Consider the following 16,193-nt stretch of genomic DNA (forward strand, 5'->3'; position numbering starts at 1 on the left):
GACATGTTTATATTGCTCTATATACTATACACTGAAATTTAAGTACAATATTTGTCTTCCAATTGATTTTTCAGTAATAGTGTGGCTGCGACACTTTTGTATTTTTATGTCTGATTTTGTAAGCAAGTAATTTTTAAGTGAAGTGAAATTTGGGGGTTCACAAGACAAATCAGACTCCTGAAAGGGGTATAGTAGTCTGGAAAGGGTGAGAGCCACTGAATTATAGCATAATTTGTTGCAGAATAGCTACAAATCAATAAATAACATAGAATATACTAGACATTAATTAAAATACACAGATCTAATCTGCAAATTATGACTTGAAAACCTTTGACTTGAAAAATGTAGGCATTGCCCAAAACAAATAGGAAACTTTAGGCATATACTATTCCAGTATGGAAAGGACTGAGATATAGGGCCTCATTCAGCAATTCATTGGAGCCCCATTGATTTCAGGGGGACTCAGCATGATGATAGGAGTATGCCTGGGCCATCTGATTGCAGTATCTAGGTTGTCATTCTTATTGCTATTCCTTCATTATGGCAGACACAGGAACTTCTCTCTCTATTTTTTGAATAACTAGTCAGAATACATATTGTTCTAATAGGACTAAAAGGCAGTCCAAACTAAATGTACAAGTTACAACAACACAGTAAAGTAAATGGTAAATAACAAAACAAACCGCCACCACCACCACATCATAGTAAATTAACAAAATCAAAAAAGCAGACAGTCCTAATAAGAATTCAGTCATCTGAAATGGTAACAAATGACACTGATTGCAGCCTGCTGGGAGAATGGAAAGGGAACATATTTTACTCACAAATTGTGAGGCTTTTTTTCTTAACAGCCTAGCAAAAGGAGCAGCATAAACATACTGTGTCTTCCATTTCCTTTTTGTGTATAACAGAGGTAAAAATAGTGAGCTGTTACAACAGACAGCTAGGAATATAAATATATTTGCCTTAAATGCATATAAATAAAATACCATTCATATTTAGTATATTTAGACGTATACTAACATCCATTAAAAAACGCACATATCCCTTGCTGTAGGAGCTTGTAGACCATGCAGAAAGTCATTCCTGCAACCCACCTTCAACAATTAATCAATATATCCACAGCAACCAACAATAATCCAGCAGCAGAAAAAAATGCTTGAAATGTTTAAGATCTCAGCAGAACCTTCCCATTCATTCACAACTAGGGAAAACAAATATGCCTTTCAGCATGCCTTGCAGATAATTAAACTGGGGGTATGTCTACACCACAAAATTATGTCAACCTAAGTTATGTTGACGTACAGCCACTGCAGTAATTAAATGGTATTTGCATGTCCACACTATGTTCCTCATGTCGGCAGTGCATGTCCTCACCTGGAATGCTTGCACCGATTTATCTGTCAGTGTGGGGCATTGTGGGATGGCTTCTGAAAGGCATCAACTATCAATGTAAGCAATGCAGTGTCTACACTGACACTGCATCAACCTAATTATGTTGACCTAAGCGCTATGCCTCTCACGGAGGTGGAGTTCTTAAGTTGACGGAGCAGGCGAGTTACGTCGGCGGGAGCAACATTTTAGTGTAGACGCCTACAGAGCTAGGTCGACATAAGCTGCCTTGCATCAACATAACTTTGTAGTGTGGACCAGGGCTAGGACTATTATGGCTCCTCTCAAGCTAAGACATGACCTGCAAACATCATTTCTAAGGCATTACCTTGAATCTACATAGACATGCTGGGGGCTTTTCAATCAGGTGAAGTTAACGGATTGAATTAACACAATTGAACAAAGTGCCCTTTTTGGCTGTGTAGACAAGGTCTCTCTCTTGGGCCTGGTCTCTATATAACACAATTTATATCCATTTAATTATTTAGTTAGGGGTATGTTTATACCAATATAGTTAAATTGGTACAACTCTTAGCATGGGTAGAATTATACTGGGTAGAAAGGCACTTCCACTGTTATAACTTATTCTCTTAAATGTAGGGAAATAAGCTATTCTGGTATTAAACATCTTTACATAGGTATAATTGCAGCTACACCAGGGAGCTTTACCACTTTACTGATATTTGTTTCTAAACCAATATTGCTGAAGCACTACTAAACCTGTGTATAGACAAACCTTACACGATTGAGGCCCTCTGATTGCAACTGTGACAGTAGATTGTAGCATTTCTAATGATCTACGTGAAGCTATCACTTATATTCAAAGAAGGGGAGTAAAAATAAATCTGCTGAGTAATAATTTGGTTTCATGCAGCTCTGTTTTGTTGATACAGAAATAGTTATCGTTTGTTATGTTCTTACAGAGGCAATAAACAACTGAAGTGGAATAGAAAACAACTGAAGTGAAAACCATTCACTCTTCTGAAAAATGTCATTTAGTACAGTTACCCCAGACAGGAACAATGCAGTATTCTGTCCCATCACCCCCGCTAGGCATTGGGACCTACAGCAGGATAGGGAGAAGGGAGGTCCTCTTCTCCCTGATTCCCCAGAAGAGTGGCATCAGAGTCACCCACTGCTGGGCCATGCTGTGGCGAGAGGGTGCCCCATCCATCAGCCTCTTGGGGCAATGAGCTGGTGCCATGCTGTGTGCAATCTGCTCCTCAAGGCATCACATATGGCCTGGAGGGCATAGCTGTGAGGCCATCACACATATGCTATGAGTTGTGCAATGAGGGCAGTTGGCACAGGAATACTATCTGCCCCTATTCTCAGTTTAGCTCAGGCTAGCAATTGATGGGGGATCAGGTCCCGAAGAAAACCTTTTGGAGATGGGGAAGGGACACTGCTACCTCTTGCTCCTAATTCTCCCTCTCACCCCCGCCCCAAAAAAGGTACAAGAGATAGTGGGGTGGAATCACTTCATGTCCCACTCTGAGTACTTATGAGAGGGAGGCACCCACTTCCAGGAAGCAATAAGGAGGTCACCATGTCCCCTGAAAATACAATTAGAAGGCAGAGTCTCTATCTGGAAGAAGCTAGGGGGTGCCTCAGAGAGGAGGAGATGCATTGTTTGTCTTCAAGAAAACTAGTAGGTCTTGTTCATTAGCAACATCATGCACCCTGAGCCCAGTGGAGGCAGGTTCATATTAACCAACACAAAGTGCAGGTTAATTTAACTCTGCAAAAGACAAAAAGCAATCCATGGAGCAGTTTCTGGTACACTATCGATTTTGAAAATGCACTAATTTATCTAATACAAAATTAGGAAAAAATAGCATTCAACCCAGAATAGTCAACAACAACTATATCTTGTCTTGTGTTCTTAGGCAGATACTGTAGCTTTAACTCCATGATCGGTCCAGTTCCAGAAAAGGGTACAATGTGGTTACATTTTTTTTCCCAACTGATCTGATATTAAGTGTTCTCACATTTTTAGTACAACAGGGAGTAATCTAGGGTTAGGTGCAATGTTGTTAATTACTCGTTACCAACGGCAAATCAGCATAGCACCATTGACTAATGGAAGTGTGGCAGTTTCCACCAGCTGAGAATCTGGCCCCTAGGGATTAAAGCTAAACACACCAATCCACTTTTTACTTTCTTGGATTTAGAAATTAATAGCAACCAAATGGGTGATTTACTCATTTATGTGACATATTTAAACAATCCCATTTTTCTCTGCCCAAACCCTCAGTCATCCTTGTGCCTTGACTACAACAAGCTCCTCCATTCTGGCTTCCTCCTTATAAGATCTTCTTCTTCTTCTTGACTACTTGCTCTGACTACGTTGCCTCCCTCTTTGCATCCCTCCATTTGCTCTGCTTGGAAAGGGGTCTTAAAGTGGAAATACATTTGTGCCCAATTTAAGGCCCCTTTACACTGCCAAAGCAGAGTAAAGGAGCCTTAGTATAATTGAGAATCAGATTCTGTGTCATAATGTATACCCGCAACAAGAAGGAGTTACGGCTCTATCTCACTTAAGGATTTACCATATGCTTGCCTCATCATTGTAACACATGAACACCTAACAAGAATAATATCACAGCACAAAACCCCATGATCTTCAAACCTTTGGCAATCCCCTGGCATTTTCCTTTTTGTTCAGTTCCTCCATTTGCTTCTCCTCCTCTTCCTCCTCCTTTCTTCTTCTTCAACTTTGTCATAGCCTGGCTTTAAAGTATTTAACTGTACAAATGTAATGTTCTCTTAGTGCCGTTTTTATAATGGAATACTATTACTTGTCTAGCACCATAAGTTTACATGCCACTTAAAAAGACGTAACATATGTTAAACATAAAATGAAATTGCCACCTTGGAACGCTGACAATATAAAGACACAAAGTGGTACCATGCACTTAGAAAACTAAGAGTGGCTTATAGTCTGAACATTCTTGCTGGTGAGCTGCACAGCAGAGGTGGATTTTTAGAGGTGATTGAAAGGAGGAAGGAGGGTGCTCGGCTTACAGGAATCTGTTTCATTCACAAGGGGTGGCAGGAAAGAAGGCTCAAATACAGCAGTGGGAGAAGAAACAAACGGAGCAGTAAAGAGAGCAACTCCTTAGGCAATGGAACAGCTTGTGGGAGGAAATGAGGGCAGAGGTATAGGCAAGAGTAGAGTTGTGTAGAGTTTTGAAAGCAAGGAGATTGTTTTTCTGCGGGCAGGAGAGGAAAACCATTACAGACTAATGTGATTATCGAAGGTTCAAATCGTCTGACGTTTCATAAAATTAAACATTCTATTTCTGATTTTCACAGGAAGATGACAAAGCTCTCAGAAATATTGTTCTGAGGTAGCTAGCATGACCACAGCTAAGGTAACACAATGGCAAAGTGCGTCATGTCACTGTCAAAGGGCTAGTCTAGAGGAGAGCAGCTTGCTGAGGCTACTAGCCACAGAGTTGCTCAAGCAGTAGAAGTCTTTTGCTGTAGTGCTGCAAGACCTTAGATTCAAATCCTGCTTATAACTCATGCAGTAGCTTGTTCCACTAGAGACAGAGAAAGCTGAGCCTAGTGGCATAAGCCACCATCTGTATCTGTGGTGGTGGTGGTGGTACGGTCTTTAGTGCTACAGCATGTATTCTATGTCAAGTCTGGAGACTTTCAGCATTGCCCTAATACCACATCTCATGAATTTTCAACTGCAACCTAACTTCCTTGTACAATAAAGTACCTTATAGAAATACTGCATCTGCAGTGCAAACCCAAGATATTATGGTGAACTCCAATATCTATCGAACCTGTCGATGGCATCTCGATGGTGCCCATCACTATATTTGAGCACCATTAGGTTTTACATATTCCCAAGAAACAATTGAAGTTTCTGATAATAAGAGTAAGTTGTCAAAAAATGTTACGTTTTACAGTGTGTACAACTTATCTGAAAGAAGAAACAAGGTTATATGTAGACTATGTAAGTCTATGTGAATGGTACCTGTGATGTGTGTGTATGATGTGCAATTTTGGTATTACTAGAGAAATCACGCTTCTGGATGTGTTATATTGATGGCTGGACTGCACAAACAGTTTGCAAAGCTGAGTCACTGCTATAGATAGGCTTGGAAGGATTAGATTTTTATTGGTAAATTTTGGTAAAACGTTGTTTTCCCTGTGCATGCAATCCAACCAAAATATGACCATTGATGATAATCAAAATCTACAGATAGGCAAAGTAAGAAAAATGCTGCTTGAGAACTTATTAGAGTTTGATGTAAGGATATTTACTTTTGTATATTTTGACATATGATGTTGACAACTTTTAAACTTTTTAAATTGCAGTGTCCGTTGTCATTCAATAATCATTGTCTGCCTCACATTGTCTGACACCGCCCCACCCTTTGGAGTTGCCATAGTCAGACTTGGATGCAGAGTTGTACACCTCTAAATGATGCCGGCTCTGGTCGGAGTGGCACCATTCAAGACAGGAGGTGGGGCAGATTGTCCCCATGATGCCTTGGCCAGCTCAGTGACAGATGCCTGCGCAATGGCCCTTTTGGACCCCATGGGCGTACCATCAGACCCAGGGGTCATACTCAAGAAGGTCGCTGTCAGTCACCTCAGAAGGACAGGCTCTCTCACCATCTTCCGTGGCTCAGGAACCACATCGTGGCACCAAAGCTGGCACCAAAGCCAACATTGAGATCGGGGCCAGTGCCACCCCCAGCACCGAGTATGAGGTATCGGCATAGGGTGACCCCCATGAGCCGGAGGGACTGGGGGGCTCAGTCCCGGCCTGGGCATCATCTTCGTCTTCTCCATACGAAGTGGTAGCGGGGACATCAACAGCACCGACTCCTATGGACAACAGAGTTCACCAGGAGCTACTGAGGAGAGTGGCCCAGAACCTGGGTCTTCAGGTGGAGGAGGTGACTGAGGCAACGGATCCTATGGTGGACACTTTGGCACCACTGAAGTTCCTGGGGCTACATACACCAGCCACACAGAGAAAAAAATTTAAACCTCAGCCTCTTCTGCGCTTCTACTTTGCACAATCCAGGCAGGATTACAGCAGGAAGCAGGACAGGAACAATAGGCGAAAGCCACCTCAGCCCCCTTCCAACCAAGGCCATGGTTCAGCGAGGCAGTCCTCTGGTCCTAAGCATACCTTTTGAGGGTGCGCCCGGGGGCGACGCACCAGACCAGATCTCGGAACCTTCTCCGTTTCTTGAATCGTCTATTCCACTTCTGTCATGTGTGGGCCCAGATAACTTCAGATCACTGGGTCCTGTGCACGATAGAATTGGGATATTCTCTCCAATTCTGTTCTCTCCCTCCCTCCCAACCCCCTTCTCCATCCCTCTTCAGGGACCCCTCTCATGAGCAACTTCTAATACAAGAGATGCCCCAAATCTTCTTCATCTTTCTCTCACAAGCTGTCCTACAATATAATCAATAGAAATGTTAGTGTGATGAAGGGAGCAAGGCTTACCCCCAAGTTTTAGTTTTCCTTAAACATGGAGCAGTATTTTCATTAATCACTTTTGTCGCCCAATAGATACCTGATCTAAGGGTTTGATCCTGATCTCCCTTACACAAGCATAAATCAGGAGTAATGCAGCTGAAATCAGCACAGTTACACCAGTATAAACAAGATACGAGATCAGAATCAGGCTTTACACCTATAAAGTGGCATCTTTCCCTAAGAATGTGCATTGTATGTATTGGAAATTCAAGCTGTCTTTTTTTCTGTTGGGGCAGTTGTGGTGATTTTTACCATGAACAGCACGTTCTGTGCACTTGTGAATTACATCAGATCAGTAAGATTTGGGGAGAAGAGTTGGGCTAAATAACTTGCAGTGAACACCAGAAAAAAATCAAGATAGTATCAAGGTTTTGTGTGAAAAAGCAGAATCATTTTGCAGATTCAAGCTTGTGTCTGTTGTGTCATTACTCTTTTCCATAAAAATAAAAAAAAATTCCTTAAAAAATAGTCAGTGGCTGAAACGACCCCCCCTTTTTTTTTATTGCTGATGAAATTTGACAAGACCTGTAAATGAATTTATTTTATAAGAAAAATATTTAGATATTTGCAATTCTAGTCAGGAGTGGAGTGTTATTAAATAAACTCAGTGATGGTTAACTGATTGTTAGTGCCCTTCATGAGGTGTGTGTCCCTTTTGTAGTAACTCCAGTTAATTCCTCCTGCAGGGCAGTAACACATTGGACTGTGTATTAATTTAAATACCCGTTATTGTGCTGGCCCTGACTTCACCTGCACAGCCAGTGTAAAGAGGTTAACATTTTTCATTTTAATACAAAATTCATGCCTTTGTACTTTTCTCAAGAGGGCTGTTACTGCTCCATTTTAAACTGTGCCAATTGATATATTTTAGTGATTCTGAGCTGGTCTTCTGCATCTAACAGTGCTATTTCTCATTCCCATCAGGTATAAGTTTATCTATTCATGGGGCTGAAAAGCGTGTGCAAATCTATCAGAGGAGAAGTGCAGGAAGCCATCCGCTATCACAGCGTCTGCCTGTGGTTAGGCATTCTTCACTCCCACAAGTCAGAAGGTCAATAAAAATGGAAGCCTCATCTTCTGGATCTAATATACCAGCAGTTACTAATGGAAAAACAAAAATCCATCATGCAGGTAACAAATACCACTTGACAACACTTTTCAGTTTGGTTTACAGACTGGCATATGCTATGAATCTTTGTATTCATAATATCAGCTCATGCTTGCATGGAAATCAATAGATTGATCCAAGGATCAATAGATTGATGGTCATTCTGTCTATTTTGGTATGCTTGTTCACAACAGTTGTGAGTTCTGTCAGACAAAGCGAGAGTTAGGACAGCTGGCTGATTTATGGGGAATTGGAACTAACAAATCAAGTGTCCTTTTTAAAAAAAACAAAAAAACCAACAATTACAATATTCTACAGTAATGTCCAATCACTGCCACTTACAGTGCTTTGAACTTTTTTTTATACAATACTGGTGCATTTTATATTTGATTAACTTAATAAACAATGGGCTGGATTCAACCCTCTGAATTCTGTATGCATCACTGTGTAACTCAACAATCTGACTTCTTGATTTGATGATCACAGCATGTCATAAATCAGAGTGCAGACTATGGTTTGATTCCTGTGCTAGATTGGAAAAATCTCTAGGACTGAAGGAGTAATTTTAGTATGGATTAACTGTATAGTAAAATTAACCTTTTTTTAAGAGGACAGAGTCTCCTAGGCACCATAAAATCCTAGAGGACAACTTGAATACACTCATTGTTAAGCAAATTTCCAGAGCTAATTCTAAAGTATTTTTTTTCTTATTCCAAAGGAATACATGTGGAGATGCCATGTTTAAACATACTTTTGCAATGCAAATGAAACTTCAGATCTGAATGAATTTAAGATTAGAGCTGCAAAATAATGTGGTTGGATTTTGTGGCTTACACAGTGCAGGATCTCACTGGACTTTCAGTTTTGCTGCATTTAAAAAGGTCATCACTGCCCCCAAGTAAATAAATGGGATCTGTTGTCTCAATGACTAGGGATTTATATAGGAAATAAGAGAGTTCCATTGAAAATCTTTGCATGCTGTATTTACACGATCTTGCAGATTATTTAGTAAATGCAGTACATTAATTATTTTAAAAATTACAGTGGAGTTAAATACAAAATATGTGTTGTCAGTTGCTATACAATTTGTATTGACTTGAATTTTGGATTACGATATTATTCACAACAGCACAAGTTATGCATATCTTACTAAACATGTGCTAATTAAAATGTTATAGTAACCCACACCATCACATATTTTGCTTATGCCAATTACTTTGTCCATTTATTAATCCTTTTATTTTTAGCTTCTTTTTTTTTTCTCCTTTGAAGCACATTAGTTGCTATTGGTATAGACAGAACTTCATGACCTCCACCTGTAGTATAATGTCAACTGACAGCATTTTAAAAATGTAAAATCATGTTTTGTGAAATACAAATGTTTACATAATTATCATGAACATGTACAGCATGTTATAGTAACAATATTCATTTTTGTAGAGATGTAGATTATTTATTCAGTCATGAATGTGGTTTATGGTTTAATACTAAATAATACATACAGAACAAAAGAAACAAATATTGACACTGATTTAGGAAAGTATTCCTAATGGGATGGATTTAAACATGTCCCCACATGCTTTCCCAAATTGGAGCCATTAGTAGATGTCAGAATGGTTTTTGAATGACATTTTTCTGCAGACGTTAGCTTCCTATAAAATCATGTAGGGTTAGTTTATCTCTTATTTATGGTGTATATGTTGTTTTTATAAAAGAATTAGCAGCCTGTGTGGGACAAACCAATTGTGAGACCTGATCCTATTTGCCCTAAACTTCATTTGAAATTAACTCCCACTGCAGTCAATGGGCGAATATTAGTAAATTGTTTTGTAATTACGTCTCTTATCATAGATATCTTAAAATATCATACTTCATTCGGTATTGCAGTAAAACAACGTTGTGATTTAGGGCCCTAAATGTGATTCTATATCAGAAATCAAAATTTGTTTCCCTTTCTAAGTTAAATAACAAAAATCCCACATACATGCAACTTAATTCTAAGAAATATTGAGCTGGGATATCTTCTGTAATAATTATTCCTTCCTGAGAGAGAAGATTCATATAAATTTAAAGCATATTTTATTAATTCATATTGAATGACAAATTAACTGTTGCTGTCTTTAGTTCTATAAATACCTACTTAAACACTGTTTGGTTTTTAAAAAAGACATAGGTCAGAAATGGGGTGGTGATGGTGAATTGAAAAGGTTCTCACTCTTATTAATAAGAGAATCATAGAAGTTATCAAAAAATAGGACTTTAAAGTATTTTGTTCTCAGGTCATCCCCCTGCCATTGCAGGGCTGTTGTATTCTTGAATAATTTCTTAAGTCTAATTTTAAATAGCTCAAGCTATTTAAAAGTATCAGAGTGGTAGCCATGTTAGTCTGGATCTGTAAAAAGCAAGAGAGTCCTGTGGCACCTTTAAGACTAACAGATGTATTGGAGCATAAGCTTTCGTGGGTGAATACGTCTGACGAAGTGGGTATTCACTCATGAAAGCTTATGCTCCAATACATCTGTTAGTCTTAAAGGTGCCACAGGACTCTGTTGCTTCAAGCAGTTGAGTTTCTTGCTCCCCTCAGAGGTAATATTCACCCAGTCATATAGATGTCACCATTAGGGAAGTTTACTTTATATTCAGCCTCAATTTTCTCTTGCTCAAGTAACAAATATTCAGAACATGAAGAGATTCTGATTAAACTGGAAATCTAGAATAGGGCTATGAAAACTTGAAACAGTGGTTCTGACTTTCATTAATCATAGAAATCAGAGCTGAGGTAAAAATCAGACTCTCTTTTATAAAGTGCTAGATCAAAAAGGAATTTGGTTTTCTTCCTCTGACAGTGTCCTGCTACTGTTTTCTACACACAAAGATGCTTATCTTTGTCATTTTGCTTCCTGCCCAGAATGGTACCATTTAATGATTTATCAATAATTATTTTCACTTATTTATTTTGACTAAGACTGAAAGTAACCTAAGTTGTAGTGAAGACAATGATAAATTTCTATATGTCATCCAGTGGCTGCCTTATCAGACAGCACTTCTTTTTTAGGTTGTCCCATCCCGTCCCCATACACACAATTTTATTTACTAGTGGATAGTACTGCAGCTGCAATTGGATGGTGTCAGGAATGAGGGCCTGCAGCTGGGCCTGGGATCAGCTAGCTAAGGACAGCTGAAACCCCTAATTGGCCAGATCACCTGATTGGCTGAGCAGCATTGCCAGGACTGTTCTTAAGCACAACAGTAGCACTTGGCCACTGGCTGCTCAACACTTATGCCTGCAGCTGTGATTGTGCCATCTTCCTAGGCTTGTTCCAGTCCTGCTCCTCTGCCTGGTTCCTAACTCCATCCTGACCCTTGGCTCAGACTCCTGGATCTTGACTCTGGCCCTGGCCACTAGTTTTGACACCCCCCCCCCACCACCACCACCACCCACCCGAGACCATGATAGATCGCTTATACTATTGCTCTATGTGTTGCCCACACCACTGAAGTGGCAATATAGCAGGAAGTTTTCTGTAGTATGCCTTGCTTTGTAAAAAGCCCTTTCTCCAGTGTGAGGCTTAATAGAGTTACTGCAACAACTATTGACCTAGCAGCAATTTTTCAACTCAGTGCTGAATAAGAAATAGAGAGGCAGTCTTGCTGAGGAGTGTGGCAATGAATTTGCTATTTTAGTAATTGCCCATAAACCTAAACTCTCCCCAATAACTTCTTTCATATAGTTAAAAATTACATTTCTACCAGCTGAGATGTTCTCTGTATGAAATTTCCTTTCCCTCTATGTGGCCTCCTCTTCTCACATTCTGCTTCTGCTTCTTCTTGCTCACTTGTGGAGACATGATGTGACACTGGGGACCATTGTTGGGTTCACTGTTAGTTGGCTTTCCTGCTGTACTTGCTTTCTCCATGTGTTAATACTGAGAGACTTCATCATCATCATCATGTTCCTATTATGCCTCTGACGTTTAGGGCAGTGACAAAGCTCCTCCACTCCTGTCTGTTTCTGGCAAGTCTTTCAGTGGTTCCCCAGCTGTGCCCCAGGTGTTTCAGCTCGGCTTCCACAGCTCTTCACCATGTTGTTTTCAGGCGGCTTCACAAAAAGTTTTATTTATTTAACTAAAGGAGGGAAGTCATGTTGCTCCAATTTAAATTGGTACAAAAATCACACCTTTATTTAAACTGGGGCAATTGATATGTGTAGACAAACCCAGAGAGTAGTTCTGTACAGACTGAGCACGGAGGGAAAGAGCAACAGCAATGGAATAGCCCTACCACCAAGTACTATATGCAAACTTAGTCATGACTTCTGATGTCACTGCATGCCTTCATGTGAGGTCAAGAAGCAAACTTTCTGTCTCGAAAAGGAAACAAAGGCTTAAAAGGTGGTGCCCTTTTCCCTAGATCATAATATGACCATTCATATTGATCTAAATGTTCATTCCTACACTGGATCTGGGATGGGTTGGGGGTTCTGATTTCTGGCAGAACCAAACCACCATCCATAGTCTGTGGTAAAGTACTTCTCAGTCATGGGAAGTGTTGTGTTGTGGTTGATAAGGCATTGGCTTATGAGTCAAAACACAGGGGAGCAGATCCTCAACTGGCATAAATTGCCAAAATTACAGATCTGCCCTCAGGGTTCTCTTCCCAACATTGCCGTTAGTTTTCTATGTGATCTTGGGCAAACCATGCTGTGCTTCTGTTTCTCCATATGCAAAATAAGGACAATAATGCTTATGCACCTTTGTAAAGGGTTTTGATACTTATACAAAATACTAAGTAAGTTCTAAACATTATTATTACTAATCTACTTTGAATTATAGTTCCATTATTTAACACTCATTTCCTTTCAACTATCAAGTGGAATATAGAACCTTTTAAAGAACAGTGAACTTTCCCTACGGCTCTAGCATTATGTTAGTCATCAGCTGTGCGCTTCTTCTGTCTCTATTTTTAGGTGTTGCTAGTTCCAAGGGGATTTTTTTGTTTAGTTTTTTTAGTGTGTGATATGAATCTAAAGAAAAAGAGCAATGCTTAAATAACAGATTATTTGGGGAACTGGAAATCAGATGACTTTCTGATGCTTCTTCATTGTCTTGCTCTCATTCTTACTTAAGTGCCTATCCCTGTGTAGAGGGCTTAAATGGAAATGAAGTGGTACATATGCCTTGTGCTGGCCCCCTGCACAAATGTGCTGAAGTAAGGGTTTGGAGATTTTGTACAAATGTAAGGTGAAATTCACCTTTATGCAGAGAGTCAATGCAAGACACATGCACCACTTCAGTTCCATGCAAGCCCTCAAAATAGAGACAGGGATTTAAGTCGCATATAAACCTTGTACTGGGGTCTCCTCACAGTGGTGAATTTTGCTCAGAAGATTTCTTCAAGGTGCTGTTTTGAGAGCAATATAATGAGCAAGGATCAAGAAGTCATTGTATTTTTAAGAAATAATATTGATGAACTCATCAGTTCGTACTCTACTTAAATCAACTATAGGAGATGGACAAAACAGATTTAGAAAAATGTGAGGACCTTATGACAGTGAGAGATATAGAACGGTGGATGTTTCACTAGATGTTAATTCTTCTGATCAAAATGGGAGTTACCTCATTTTTATATTAATATCAGAAAATATTGCTGGGAAACAGATTATCAAAAGTTATTTTTAGCAATGGATGAATCTTGTGATTCAGTTGTGGAAATGGATCCAACATTACTGTAATTATGCGCATTCACAAAACAGAACTGGAAATATTTTCTTTGTGAGATTTTCAGTATTTCTTGGGGAGTGGGGTTTGGTCAGTCCAAAAGGACGACAAGCACAGTATTTCTTTTAGTGTTACTGCATTTCCATTTACACTCCTGGATGGAATTCAAAAGTGCAGAGGCACTTGAAAATGAGAGAGTGGGGAAGTATGGGAGATAGAAAAGTTATCCAGACTTTAGTTTTTGTTCAGGCTTGTTCTTTTTCCTGAATCAGATGTTGTATCTCTAAACATTTTGTAAAACATCAAGACCTATAAGAGATCCTTTGAAAGACACAGCATTTGAAAGAGAAATTTCTCTCCCTTTCTCCTGGAACACAAACTTCAAAGTTCTGAAACATTCTAAATTATGCTGTTTGAGTTATCCTATCTTTGGGCAGCAAAAACACAGAAGTTGCAGTCAGGGGAGTTTCTGCAGGTTCACATACAAGGATCTGTATTCACATTTCATTGCTCCTATTCTATTATTCAGTCTCCTCTGGAATTCAGACTAATATGCAATAGGACTCCATTTATGCTACATAAGGAACGCCAGTCTGGGAAATTAGTGTGCCAAAGATGAAAGTTGTTGGATGATGAATTGTTCCGAGGTAATGACGGGACTGCAGGAGTGGCTGACCTGTCTGCCATGAGATGGAAAGTCAGCTAGTTTTTCTAGCAAAGAAAAGTAATTTGTTAAAAGAGCTGATTGTCTCAGTCTGGTTTCTAGTTGCCGTATCCATATTACATGCAGAAAACTTTTCCCAGTGGTGCTAAGCAGTACCCATTTGGCTGTCTCAGCAGAAGGGTCCTGGGCTGGAACAGGCCTAGAAACTAAATTGTCTTTGTATTCCATAGTCGTCCCTCTAAGTCAGGGTTAAGGCAATTGTTCGGCAAAAGGAAAAGCTCACATTGCTGTTGGTCATGCTGTACCCTTGTCTTGTCAAGGAATAAATAGGACTTTCCAATCTGTTAATGTGACATATTCTATAGGTACTGTATTTGCCTGTTGAAAACGTATTTTATTGAGGATATCTACATAAGAGACCAGTAAATAGGTAAGAAGCCCTTAGTCCAACAGATTCTAAGAATGTTCTGTACACTTTTTGCTTAGTGTCCTATTCATTATTTAAAAATAAGAAAACCCTCACAAACCCAAAGAAAAGTAAATTGTGAATTGGAATTTATTTGATATTCCAAATAGGTAGTATGGGTACACCCATGTATACATTCAGAATGATCTGGACAAACTGGAGAAATGGTCTGAAGTAAATAGGGTGAAATTAAATAAGGACAAATGCAAAGTACTCCACTTAGGAAGGAACAATCAGTTGCATACATACGAAATAGGAAATGACTGCCCAGGAAGGAGTACTGCAGAAAGGGGCCTGGGGGTCATAGTAGATCATAAGCTAAATATGTATCAACAGTTAATACTGTTGCAAAAAAACCAAACATCATTCTGGAATGTATTAGCAGGAGTGTTGTAAGTAAGACACAAGAAGTAATTCTTCCGCTCTACTCCATGCTGATACGGTCTCAACTGGAGTATCGTATCCAGTTCTAGGTGCCACATTTTAGGAAAGATGTGGTCACATTGGAGAAAGTCCAGAGAAGAGCAAAAAAATGATTAATGGTCTAGAAAACATGACCTCTGAGGGAAGATTGAAAAAAATGGGTTTGTTTAGTCTTGCAAAGAAAAAACTGAGGGATGACATAATGTTTTCAGGTACATAAAAGTTTGCTACAAGGAGGAGGAAGGCAAATTGTTCTCATTAACCTCTGAGGAGAGGACAAGAAGCAATGGGCTTAAATTGCAACAAGGTTGGTTTAGGTTGGACATTAGGAAAAAACTTCCTGTCAGGATAGTTAAGCACTGGAATAAATTGCCAAAGGAAGTTGAGGAATCTCCATCACTGGAGATTTTTAAGAGCATGTTAGACAAACACCTGTCAGGGGATGGTCTAGATAATACTTAATCCTGCCAAGAGTGCAGGGGACTGGACTAGATGACCTCTCGAGGTCCCTTCCAGGCCTATGATTCTATGGTAATATTTAAATAAGCTTTATATTCAAATACAATGAAACACTTACTGAAATCACTAGTTCCTTGCATTCAGATAGATGTCTAGCATGCTTGTTAGAATTCACAGGATCTTTTTTTGTAAAGTTCCTGCCATATATCACAAACTGTAGAAGCCACATGTTAGAGAAGCTGAAAAGAGATGCATGTTGCATTTGCCATGCTCTTCCTGTTTTTTATTTTATTTTATTTTGGAAGCTGTTTTTGATTTGTATGGTTCAGTGAAATGGTTCACTTTTATTAGTTTACTTAATCACAGGGTATGAAATAAAAAGCAGGGGTGGGAATATAGTGGTATTATATAGTAGAACCATTGATTTCGGAGGCTCTGAAAAT

At 39.4% G+C, this 16,193-nt stretch overlaps 1 protein-coding gene across 1 annotated transcript in view; it reads left to right on the forward strand.

The window, feature by feature from the left end:
- The first annotated feature begins 7,959 nt into the window (after positions 1-7,959).
- Positions 7,960-16,193, forward strand: part of ANO4 (anoctamin 4) — a 193,234-nt gene continuing 185,000 nt past the window's right edge. The window contains exon 1 of the mRNA XM_026648992.1: positions 7,960-8,044. Within this exon, the coding sequence (XP_026504777.1) occupies positions 7,975-8,044 (70 nt within the window). The 5' untranslated portion in view covers positions 7,960-7,974. The remainder of the gene's footprint in view (positions 8,045-16,193) is intronic.

Source organism: Terrapene carolina, unplaced genomic scaffold, assembly GCF_002925995.2.
Source record: "Terrapene carolina triunguis isolate 2854851 unplaced genomic scaffold, T_m_triunguis-2.0 Scaffold68, whole genome shotgun sequence".
NCBI classification, from domain to species: domain Eukaryota; kingdom Metazoa; phylum Chordata; order Testudines; family Emydidae; genus Terrapene; species Terrapene triunguis.